The sequence below is a fragment of the Balaenoptera musculus genome, chromosome 1, assembly GCF_009873245.2.
Source record: "Balaenoptera musculus isolate JJ_BM4_2016_0621 chromosome 1, mBalMus1.pri.v3, whole genome shotgun sequence".
NCBI lineage: Eukaryota > Metazoa > Chordata > Mammalia > Artiodactyla > Balaenopteridae > Balaenoptera > Balaenoptera musculus.
The window spans coordinates 71,499,204-71,512,353 of NC_045785.1; the positions used below are offsets into that span (position 1 = coordinate 71,499,204).

At 32.5% G+C, this 13,150-nt stretch overlaps 1 protein-coding gene across 13 annotated transcripts in view; it reads left to right on the forward strand.

Annotated features, from left to right (window-relative positions):
- The window catches only part of ADGRL2 (adhesion G protein-coupled receptor L2), a 262,441-nt gene that overhangs the window by 227,333 nt on the left and 21,958 nt on the right, over nucleotides 1-13,150 (forward strand). For 11 of the 13 annotated variants that reach the window (XM_036860238.1, XM_036860227.1, XM_036860341.1 and 8 more), the window contains 6 exons: nucleotides 62-245; nucleotides 8,752-8,877; nucleotides 9,147-9,352; nucleotides 10,442-10,615; nucleotides 11,565-11,774; nucleotides 12,699-12,919. In XM_036860238.1, coding sequence (XP_036716133.1) covers nucleotides 62-245; nucleotides 8,752-8,877; nucleotides 9,147-9,352; nucleotides 10,442-10,615; nucleotides 11,565-11,774; nucleotides 12,699-12,919 — 1,121 coding nt within the window. The remainder of the gene's footprint in view (nucleotides 1-61; nucleotides 246-8,751; nucleotides 8,878-9,146; nucleotides 9,353-10,441; nucleotides 10,616-11,564; nucleotides 11,775-12,698; nucleotides 12,920-13,150) is intronic. The other 2 variants (XM_036860267.1, XM_036860279.1) reach the window with 2 other exon arrangements.

The following is a 13,150-nucleotide window of genomic DNA, read 5'->3' on the forward strand; positions in this document are numbered from 1 at the left end:
TTGAAAATCACCTTGGTACTAGAAGCAGTCAAAACTAATGATAGTTTTCTAATGGATGCAGGCAATTGTTGACACAGTGGACAACCTTCTGAGACCTGAAGCTTTGGAATCATGGAAACACATGAATTCTTCTGAACAAGCGCATACTGCAACAATGCTACTGGATACATTGGAAGAAGGAGCTTTTGTCCTGGCTGACAATCTCGTAGAACCAACCAGGGTCTCAATGCCCACAGAAAATATTGGTGAGTGAATCTATTGTCAGGTGTAATTTTGATTTAGAAGATAGATGTTTAAGAGAATAATGCTTCCATTGAGTCTTTTGAGTTATTTCCCAGTGCCGAACTTCTATTTTGTCCAATTATTTTTGTCCCTTAATAAGAGATATTATTGATCACACTCATAAAATTAATGCAAAAGCCAAAATCTATCCTATGTCTTTTAAAAGTTGGTTTTATGTGTTTTTTTCCAAGTGAAAAATCATTAAAGGAAAACAGTGTGTAGAGTACTTAACTGCCAGAATATGGACTGCTTACGTAATGAAAGTGCTTGCTGTGGCGCTGTGGCGAATGCCTTTCCATTTTATACAATACGTTCCTAATGAGGTTAAATTACTTTCTGGAATGCGTTCTTCCAAATATTTTAGGCACGCAGATATTTGAGCCAAACGTTTATATTAAACAGAACTGCTTTCAGGTGAAAATGTGGTCAGTGAACTACATCACCCATAGAGCAGAATATCCATGCTTTATAGATTGTAAAATAGCTGCAGATAGTTTTGAAGCATCATTTAGAATTTAAATGCTGGCAGCGAGAGGTAGGAATTCACTTTTGATGGTATTTGAAAGAAGTACTACTGTAAGTACAGAAATTATATTAATTTAGGCTTGACTGATTTAGAATTGTTATTCAGTGGGGTTGAGCTCGGATGAAGTTTTAGTATCCCTTAGTAAAGTAAAAAAGTTTCCAAAGCATAAATGTAAAAAAACCCCAAAGGGAACACAGACTACTGCTCTTCCATTGAAAGAGTGCATTGGAGCAGCAGATATTGAATGAAGTTTTGCTATCTGGAATGCCATATCTTATTGCCTTATTGTGCCTACCTACGTATGAGACTTTTATTTAAAAATACAGAGAAGCAAGGTGTATAGGAGAAATAGACATCAATCAGATTATGATACCTGGATTTAAATTCAAAGCCTTAAGTTTATTTTAAATAACTGAGTTTTTAGAAAAAGATATATTAAAATCATGTTTTTATTTACTTTATGAGGTTTTGAAATGACAAATAACTTAATAACTTTAAGTTAAGTGAAATCAAAATAATTTGGCCTGCTTTAATGTGGGAGACCAGTCGTAAGGAAAGTGATATTCTACCATAGCTTAGTAGGAATAGAAAATGAATAAAGCTCCTCTTTTATGTCTAAAGCTTTTGTTATTTTGAGGTTAATCTATTTAGTAGTCTAATAAAATTCCTAACATACGCATTAAACAATTCTTCTCAAATGTTTCCAGGGACGTACCTGTAAGGTAAAGGAGTGTGGACTTGATTGTCTCAGAAGATAAGTCATAAAAAGTATCGTTTGAAGTGTTGTGTTGTGACCTCAATTTGTTTTCTAAATCTTCTGAAGGCTATTTTAAAAACAACCAAAAAACATAAAATTTCCCATGTAAGCTCCTACCAAGAGTGCAAAGAAATTTTGATAGGCCAGGTCAACATCCTCTGCTCCCATCGGCTTCACGTATGCAGAACACGCTATTATTATATGTCTGAGATATTTTTATCTCAGTTTGAGAGTGGCCAGGAATATTTTTTCCCTGATACTTGTGTTTTTCAGAGTTCTAAATGTTTATCCTTTACACTGGTTTTTTAAAATTTTTTAATTAAAGAAAGAACATTGTGGGTAGAGATTCTCATAGTGTGTAGTACACATTTTACTGCCTTCTCAAAAATAATGCCCTGAACTTAATGTATGCATGTATTTATTACCCAAGAATTATCGATATGAAGGTCATTTTACATATTCCAATATATTTCCATGTCTTTTATTTCACAATTTTGTGAAAAATAATATCCATAATTTAATATGACATTCAAGATTCAACGTTTTCCTAGGACTTGTTCTCTTTTTAGACGTGAGAACTAAAATAGCCCATTATCCCTTTATGTCTTCACTTTATGTTCTTATCTAAATTTAGGGTGTGGATACAGTATCTTTGATTATTAAGACAATTTGATGCTCCTCCTTAGTGGTTTCTCCTTGAATCCTTATTTTCACTTGATTATATGATTTACCTTTATACATGACCTCGTAAAATGGTATAATTATACCTGATTATAGCTTTTTAAAATCAACTTTGAGGTATAATTTATATACAATAAGAGCAGCTGTTTTAATGGTACTCTGATGAAATTTGACAAATGTACACCCGTTTAACCAACAGCATGGTCAGTATTTCAGCCACCTCAAAAGGGTCCTTTATAATCTTTGTCAGTCAGTCTTGTTATACCCCCAGCCCCAGGCAACCACTGATCTGTTTTATGTCACTATAGTTTAGTTTTGCTTTTTCTAGACCTTCAGTTGAATGGAATCATAGACTATATACTCTTTTTGATCTGGCCTCTTTTACACAGTATAATGTTATTGAGATTCATCTATGTTGGTGCCAACATCAGTAATTCGGTCCTTTTTATTGCTGAATTTCCATTATAAGGACACAACACTATTTGTTTATCTATTTGTACATTTAGGTCGTTCCCACTTTTTGACTGTTATTAATAAAGCTGCTGTTTTCCCAAGTGGTTGTACCATTTTATATTCCTAACAGCAATTAGAGTTCTAGTTGCTTCACATCCTCACCAGCATTTACAATTATCTTCTCAAATGTCTTTTTAAATTTTAGTCGTTTTAGTGGTTTGTAGTGGAATCTCGTTTTGGTTTTATTTTGCATTTGTATGGTTGCAAAGTTATGTTTTGCTGAAAACTGTTCCAACTTTTCATGTGCTTATTGGCCATTCATATATCTTTTTGTGAAGTATCTGATTTTGCCCATTTTGAGTTCTTTGTTTTATTATTGGATTATAAAGATTATTTATATATTCCTGATACAAATCTTTTGTCTCATATATGTATTCTGAATATATAGTCCCTCAGCATGTGACTTTTCATTCTAATTTCTTAATGATATCTTGAGAGAAGCAAAGTAAGTTTTAATTTTGATTAAAAAATCCTCACTACCCAGCTTCAACAACATCTAGCCAATCCTGTTTCACTTATTCCTCTCACCATTGTATAATTAAAGCAAACCCTAATATTATATTATTACTATAAATACTTTAATATCTATCTTAGACTTTAAAAAAAACCAAGCCATTGTCATACTTTAAAAAATTATCAAAAACAGGAAAGATAAAAAGGGGATTTCAATTATTTGATTTTTGTAAATTTGTTAATATCTAATTTGTTTAAGCAGGATACAAACAAGTTCATGTTGTACATTTGACTAATGCATTGCTCTTTCTGGAAAGGAAGAGTTTTCCTTCTACCCTTCGAGGTTCTTTGGCTGGTCTAATAACCTCAGGTTTAAATCCCACCCCCCCACTACTTTCTGTTGGCAGCTTATGAAAAGAAGCACATAATGTTTGATTGTCTTTCTTTGTGATCTTAAGATTGATTATGTGGTTTAGTTATTATCAGCCTAATCCAGCATAATAAAATTCCCTATCATTTATTTTCCCAGTGGGCTTAGCAGCCAGCTTGATTGTATACCTCAATTTAAGCTTAGTTATATTGCAGTAACAAAAACCCTAAAGTCACAGTAGCTCTCAACAACAAAGTTTATGACTGCTTTACTCCATGTCACCTGAGGCTTAGCTTTACTTTGCTCCCTACCATCTTCAGTTGGCTCCATGTTGCTTTTACCCGGGACTCAGGCTGATGGAACCTAGTACACTGCCGGTCTGCTGGCAGAGGTCCTAGTTTTTCCATTTTACACTGTATTACTTTTCTTCCCCTTTCATCTCACTGCAGCCACTGCTCAGTGATGATTTTTGACAAACAGAAGGACAGAGAAATATATTAAAATCCTACCTTCAGCACTGGCTGTGAGTGAGGCTCTGGGTGGCTCGCCTATGAATCAAGTGTGTTCACTTTCAGGAAATCCGTTGAACAAAGCATATATATATTATGTCAACTATACAAAAGTATAGAGAAAATCATAAACATCTGTGTAGCAATCACCCACTGAGCCACATCTTAGCATTTTACCATATTTGCTTCAGGTTTTGGGGAAAAGAAATAGGTATATATAATCTGGAAATCCCCTGGGTCCCCTCCTTCCTGATCAGATGAAGAAGGGGGTAACCATCATTCTTACTTTGTTAGCATTAGTAAGCTTTTATTTATTTATTTATTTTTGCTCTACAGGTATGTACATTTAACTATTATTTTTCATGTCTTTAATGTTAATGATTTCACACTATAAATGTAATTGTATAATTTTTCCTTGCCATTATATTTTTCATATTTATGCACTTTGATATGTGCATCTCTAGTTCATTCATTTGCTCTAAGAATGCACAATTATTTAACTATGCCTGTGATAGATATTTTAGTGGCTTACACTTTTTTGCTGATATTATGAAAACTGTGGTGAAAGTTTTTGTATGCCTCTTACTCATACATTTGTGGCTTTCAAGATATATGTGTGTGTGCGCACACACACACACACACAACCTAGAAATAGTTTTTGAGTGATAGAGCATGCCCGTGTTTAACTTTACTAAATACTGCCAAATTGCTTTCTAATGTTGTTTTACCAATTTACATTCTCACCAGTAATATCATTGTTCCCCATCACTCTCTTTGTCAACACTTTATTATTGACATAAATTTTGTCATTCTAATAGATTTGAATTGATCACATTATTTGCAATTCCCTGATTACTTAATGCATTTATTGGGTATTTTAATTTTCTCTCCTGTGAATTTCTTGTCCACAATTTTTTCCTGTCTATCTCTTTCTCTGTAGGTAATGCATTCTGGAAACTAATTCTTTGAAGATTATATAGTTTGCAAATGTTTATTCTGTCTGTGCCTTCTCTTTTTTACCTTGTTTATTAATCTTTTGTTTTACGGAATAATCAACTCAAATTATCAATCTTTTCTTTTAGGATTGATACTTTTGGGACCTTGTTTAAAAAATATAGTGTTTTTTTGGGTTTTTTGGTCCCCTGCTCAAGAAATTTTTCTCTACTTTGCAGTGATAAAGATTTTATACTTTCTTTAGAAGTGATAAAGCTTTGCGTTTTTACATTTATGTTTTTAATCCAACCTGAAATTTATTTTGTTTATAATATTAATGAGGGAACTAATTTCATTTTTTTCTATATAGATAATCAGTTGTTTCAGCACTTTCAGTGCATAAGCCATTCCTGTCCCCAGTGGTTTGTAAAGATATCTCTGTCATATATCAAGTTTCTGTACATGTTGGGAGTGTCTGTTTTACATTGTTGCTTTTGTTTTTGTTTCAATAATATTAATATCTGGTGAGTTCTTTCAACCCTGCTCCTTGAGGAATCGGATTCCTCTTGGCTGCTTTTTGGCATGTCTCTTCCATGTGCATTTTAAAATCGTCTTGTCAAGTTCCACATGCTCAAAAAAATCTTGTTGGAATTTTTATTAGAATTAGACTGAGTTTGTAGATAGATTTTGAAAGAAATGTCACAGATTTATCTGTTGAGTTCTCCCAGATTGAACCATGATAGAATTCTCCATCTGTTGTTAGGTTTTCTAAGAAAGTTCTGTGTTTTTCCCAATAATGTCTTGTACTTTTTCAATTAGGCTTATTCCTAGGAAACATACACTAATTTTTATTGTGAATAGTATTTTTAAAAAATTACATATTCCAATTGTTTGCTGATTGGTGTACAGTTGATTTTGCTGATTGCAGCCTTGCTAAATTCTTTTCCTTCTGATAGTATAGAGTCTCCCTCCCATTACTATGTAGTTAAGTATATTTTCTATAAATAATTAACACATTGCTTTTTCCTCCCAGTCTTTGTACCTTTTATTTTTCTTGAATTACTGCCTTAGCTAGGTCCTTCAGTACAGTGCTAAATAAAACTTGTGATAGGGATGATCCTGACTTAAAAAAAACTGCTTTTAGAGTTTTGCATCATTTTTTTCTGTAGGTTTGGATACATAACCATTACCTGATAACAAAACCTTTATCTAGGCAAGGAATTTTTCTTTTATTCTTATTGTTTCATAAAGATTTTTTATACTGAATGAGTGTTGAAATTTGTTGAATTCTTTGTTAATATTTTTCTTATTTAATTTCATAATTTGGTTAAAGACATTAATATATTTTCTAATGCATTAATTTCCATATGCCTTTTTGAGTTAAACTCAATTTGTTCAGGATATTATATTTAAAGTGTATATATAATTTATTAACTATTTTTACATACTTTAAATAAGTGAGGGTATCCTATAATTTCTCTCCTTTTACTGTTTTATGCATTGAGAGTATATATTAGTCTTGTGAAATGAGTTGAAAAACATTCTCTTACATTCACTGGAGCAGTTTGTTAAAGATCCAGTATATATTTAACCATGAGTTCATTTTCTTAAATGGTCATAAAGTATTGGGGTTTCTATTTATTTAAGTCAGTTTTATGTTTCTAGAAAATTTTCCCTTTTGTCTGTCTGTTTATTTATTTATAGTATAAAGTTGATTGTTGCATCTCTACTAAGATCTCTATTAATGATCCTGTTTTTAAAAATGCAAATTATTAATTTTTTACTATGGACATGATTTTAAACTTCAATAAGTAAATATTTATTGAATGAAATTGAAGTTTGATAAGTAAATATTTGTTGAATGAAATTAAGTCTTTGTACATGTATATCTATATTTGGAACATTTACTGAAAACTTAAAGGATTTCCTTTTTTTACCCTATCTTCTGTCTTGTTTTAAGAATAATTAATAATTGAGAACCCCTTTTAGTGTGAAGAAGAGAGAGATATATTAGATTTATATTTTTGTCACTCATTCCCTTCACCCACTACCCACGGACATGGAATCTGTTATGAGGACAGGTGATCATCCACATACCCACCTGCTTAATCTTTCTAAGCAAAGTATCTCTACCAGCTTCTGCAGCTGATAAAATTCTAGGAGTTATGTAACTCTCATTATAAACTTATATTTCAGGTGCTTGACATGTGGTCTCATAGCTTATAAAAATTTCCAATGTTATGATTTCATATTTACAGCTGAATCTATATGTATTTTGCAAAACAAAGTTGAGAAAGATTTTTTAAAAATAGCATCCAAGAGTTACTCTGTAATGGTATGAGTCCATTTTGCTAAAAAGAGAGTGGGTGAATTCATCATACTCTGTGTGTGTGTGTGTGCGTGCGTGCGCGCGCACATGGCACATACAACATTTATACACATGTTTGTCTAAGTATATAAATAGCTATTCAAGGGTATATGCCATCAGAGAGGGTGAAATTCAGAGAAAAATGTATGGACTGTATTTATTGAATTATGTGTTACTTTTTTAAAATTCAAATACTGAAATGAAAAATTTTCATCCAGTTCCTCTCATTTCATCAATAAATGGCACATTCTAATTACTAATATGAAATAGTTTACTTTAGTGGAAACTGATACTTTTTCATTCTTTTAAATAATATGCTGATATAAAGTATTGCAGTCTTTATTGGAGTTACAGTAGACAGCATTTATGTTGAAGATGTTACTATTATATTTTTTAAACAAAGTTAAACAACATTGGTTTTGTTGATCACATACATGTTCTTAATGTTTATGTATTGTCTTGTTTTTCTTACATGTTTTCCAGTGTTGCTACTTCATTTGAATTTTTGAACTTTGGATTATACTGCAGTGGTTGGCAGACATTTTCTATAAAAGTCCAAGTAGTACACATTTTAAGCTTTGCAGGCCATGTGATCTAAGCTGCAAATACTTAACAGCCATAGACAATATGTTAATGGGTAATCATGGCTGTGTCCCAGTAAAACTTAATTTACCCAAACAAGTGGCAGGCCAGATTTGGCCCACAGGTCCTATTTTGCCCAACTTGAATATGTAAAAATTGATCATTACTAGTGAGAATTAATGGGAAGTTTGAACATAATGCCAGACATTTTCTCTTAAATAATGCTGTGCTGGGCTTCCTACTTTTAGAAACTAGAGAAAACCTATTACTGCAAAATTGACCTATGTAATCTTATGTATTAAAATATGTTATATACATAGAACTAGATGTCTACATGCAATAAAGGCATTCACATTTATACTTCGTATTTTGTTTTACCATTACCAAGTGATGGTCATTGAAAATTACTTAACATAGAGTCAAAAATCATTTTGAAATATTTTTGTTTAACTTAATGATTTAAATGAAACTTTGATAGTCGTGTACTATAAATCAGACACTTCATATTCATAGGCTAAAAGACTGGAATTAGTTGACAAAAGATATAAAACTATGAAGAAAATGTTAAAATGCTTACACCAAAATTTTTAGAGTAGTAAAGTTTAAGACCTCTTAGAATAAGTTGTTTTTTCATTATTTTGTTGTACTTGAACACTAAAGTTTTTTACGTAGAAAAAAAGGAAAACAGTGGTTTCTTTGCAATTATCATTTGCCTCTTTGTAGTTGAATTTAGAGAATACCCCATTTTCCCCCTCCTTTATCTTTTGCTTCATCCAGTTCTGGAAGTTGCAGTGCTCAGTACAGAAGGACAGGTCCAAGACTTCAAATTTCCTCTGGGCATCAAAGGGGCAGGCAGCTCAATCCAACTCTCTGCGAATACCGTCAAACAGAACAGCAGGAATGGTAAGATGGAACAAAGTCTTTTAAAAATTGATAGGGTTTTTGTTCAGTTAAACCTATTAATTCTAAAATGCTGAGCGTTTGACTCCTAGTATAACAAATACAGCTTAGCATTTAAAAGCAGATTTAAAGTAATGCCTTCTCTTTCCCAGTAAACTTAATCTGAATAAAGATTCCATAAGGATTTGTTTCATTTTATTCTTATTTTATTGTATCTTATCTTATTCATAAGCATATTTTCTGTAAAGACATATGACTTTTTACCTTCCTAGGTCTTGCAAAGTTGGTGTTCATCATTTACCGGAGTCTGGGACAGTTCCTTAGTACAGAAAATGCAACCATAAAACTGGGTGCTGACTTTATCGGTCGAAATAGCACCATTGCAGTGAATTCCCATGTCATTTCAGTTTCAATCAATAAAGAATCCAGCCGAGTATACTTGACAGATCCTGTGCTTTTTACCCTACCACACATTGATGTAAGTTATGTATGCTAATGAAGTAGTGGAAGGTTATAAAACCAGTGAGGAAGGAAAGCAAAACTAACATGCTAGAGATAGAGAGAGGGGGAATGGGGAAAAAGCAGAGAGGAAAGAAAAGACCTTCCCATTTGAATTTCAAATGTTGGACTAGGTCAGAGACACAAGTTTATTTAAATCTGTGAACATAAAATTAAATGAGCCTGGTTCAGTGATTATTAGAATTTAAGTGTATTCTTAACGAAAGCTAATTCAGTAATCAACAGGAAAATGTAAATGACTATAATTTGTTTTAGAATGAAAATTAACTGTTACCTTAGCAGCATGATAGCGCTGCCTTTTTAGTATGGCAGGTCTTTTTGGTTTGTTTGTTTGTTTTACAGATCATATAAACACAATTGTTACCAAGCCCTGTGTTTTTAAAAATATAGAATTGAAGAGATGCAATTCCTCTGCTGTGCCTTAGAATGCAAGTTGGTAGCTAAAAACACTGTGTTGGAAGATTGTCTGCAGAATTTGGCTGTTGTTATAGTAGAGAGAATAAGTGCCCATAGATAGCCACGTGAATCTCCAGAATTCATTTGTGAATACATTTGTGTGGCTGTTCTCTTCTTATATCTTCTGCAGTTGCTTCACTCTCTTAAGAGCTTGACATACTAACTACAGGATTCAAATTGTCCCTATTGGGTCATTTAGAGCAAAAATGGGCCCCAAACAAAATAGATTTTAAAACACTTGGTCCTTACAGAATTTTCCCAGAACAAATTCATGGCTTTAATCTTGTCAGAAAAGAAAAAAAAAAATGATTCTGATGTACCATCAGTATGTAAAATCATAAGATGGAAGTTGTAATTGTGTAAAATGGGTCTTTGGTAATTTAGAGTACACTTTAGAGTGTTTTGGACTATAAAGCCCCTTTTAAGTTAGATATCTGCCTTGTATACATAGTCTGCAGTTCTGCTGATGAAAAACTTTATAGTCCGAAACATGAAAAGTTTAATCTAAATTACCTTTTACACATATTAAACAATTGCTATTGCCATCTTAGAGTGTAAAATCCTAATTTTATCTTGTCATTTTATTTCCCAGCCTGACAATTATTTCAATGCAAACTGCTCCTTCTGGAACTACTCAGAGAGAACTATGATGGGATATTGGTCTACCCAGGGCTGCAAGCTGGTTGACACTAATAAAACTCGTACAACGTGTGCGTGCAGCCACCTAACCAATTTTGCAATTCTCATGGCCCACAGGGAAATTGCAGTAAGTATTTGCACTTCTAATTAGTAGCAGAGAAAAACCTCAGAGATTCAAAACAGCTTGTGTAATAGTCCCTTCTTTGGGTGTTTATCGTAACTAAAAAGCAAACAAAGTAATGTGGATTTCTAATTGCTTCTACATTGTCCATATATTTTAGGAAGTCTTGGCACTATATTTATTGCTACATCTCAGAATCATGTGCTTTATAGACTCGTTCTAAGCTTTTCCCCTTTGGGCAGGTGTCAGGAAGAGGCGGTCAGGGATTTAAAAAATGAACAGCAATAGGTTATACGAAAGAGACAGAGGGCTCTAAAGTTTAACACGCCCTCACCATCTTGAATGTTTGAATATCATTTCAAACTTTTGTTTTAAATTTCCTAACGACTTTGCACACTGTACAAGACTGCAGATTTCGAAAGATCAGAATGGCTTCCGGAATATTTCTTAGTATTCATTTCTTCTTGTGATTAAGAGAACATAAGCCAGGAGATAAAAATATTTAAGAACTCTAACATGAAAGCTCTCAGATCTATTATGTGCTTAACTTTTAGTATATATATATATAAAATATAAAAACTCAAGGAGAAAATTAAAACTTAAAATTTGACTACTTGTTAGCCTGGCAAGTCATTAAAATGCCAATTATTTTGAAATAACTAAGTAGTCTTTAATCTATTGTAAAATGTTTTCTATATGTTTATGTAAGTAATATTTTGGTCATTGTTTTCTAGGTAAAATCTTTCATAGATCATTCTTTGAATATAAAAATCAATAAGATAATATTGAACTCTGTTATATGATCGTAAATTTTTTTTAGTATTGAGCCCCGTTTGAACACACATGAATATTCAGAGTTTAGTATTAAAAGTTGAGCTATCACATGTGAAACCTATCTTACCTTTAGTTAATGTAATGCAGGAATACTAAAGTTCCTCATTTTTTTAATTTTCAGTACAAAGATGGAGTTCACGAATTACTTCTTACAGTCATCACCTGGGTGGGAATTGTCATTTCCCTTGTTTGTCTGGCTATCTGCATCTTCACCTTCTGCTTTTTCCGTGGTCTACAGAGTGACCGTAATACTATTCACAAGAACCTTTGTATCAACCTTTTCATTGCTGAATTTATTTTCCTAATAGGCATTGATAAGACAAAATACATGGTAAGTACTCCTTCCGTTTGTTGACCTTGGATCTCTGAGAATTATTATTATAACAGGTGTATCCACACATGCTGCTGTTAATATTTGACCTTGTAACTTACAATAATTGACATGGCAATACTGAAAGATAATTTGTAATAAAACACAACCCAATCATTAAGTAATATTATTGTGAGTTAATTCATTTCTTGTATTAAGGTACAGTTGCATTTTTCTGGGTTGTTATTAAAACATGTAATTTGAATAGAAGAATGCTGGGTATACTAAAATGAAAAGATCCGATTTTTAAATTTTTCATTTTGTTTACATAGTCATTCTAACCAGTGATCATTTCCTCATATTCTGAGCAATTTATTCACCATCATGAGGTCTCAGTGTCACAAAGAGAACTTAATAATTAGTTAATGCTTTACTCTGTATTCATCTGCACTGGGATGAATTTGAGACTGTTCCACATATAACAAGAAAATGATGTTAAGTAATTAGAGCTGGGATATTTATCATTAAAGCAAATTTTTTAAAATTCTGTAACAGAAAAAAATAGAAATAATATATTTGGAAACAACTGTTCTAAAGACTTGGAAAGCAACTTATCTACATGTAGAATATTCAGATTTAAAAATGAATAGTTCTGGAAGAGAAATTAATATGTTTTCTTATATGCACTTACTTTTGCTGTAAATAATAATGTCTTACAATGATGATATTTCTAGCACACCTAGCATTACACTCCATAAGCATTAAGCCAAATTTGGCAGTATTTTCATTTATGGAAAAAAATTTTTTTAAGAAGCAGTAAGTTTCTCTAAATACTGGTGTATCTTAAAGACAGTAGTGAGTACTGTCGGTGAATATTGTTTAGTTTTAGAGTGAGCTGTTTATATTCCCGTGTTCTCTTGTGTTTTTTGCTTCTTTCCTTTATAGATTGCATGCCCAATATTTGCAGGACTTCTACACTTTTTCTTTCTGGCTGCTTTTGCTTGGATGTGCCTAGAAGGTGTGCAGCTCTATCTGATGTTAGTTGAAGTTTTTGAAAGTGAATATTCAAGGAAGAAATATTACTATGTTGCCGGTTACTTGTTTCCTGCCACAGTGGTTGGCGTTTCAGCTGCTATTGACTATAAGAGCTATGGAACAGAAAAAGCGTGAGTAATTGCAAGTGACCTGAGTGTTTTTCAAGTGAATAACTTTTTAAAGCCTGTTAGCTGTCAGTGAGGGTCCCTGACAGACTAAAATAGCATCTGAAAGCCGTATTGGTAAGAAAATGGGCATGCCATGCACAAGTTACAATCAAGTCTTTTGTAATTTTCTAGGTTGAGAGGATTTGTACTCTGGCAACGCAGATTGTAAATTATGGACTTTCTTTTTAACACAAA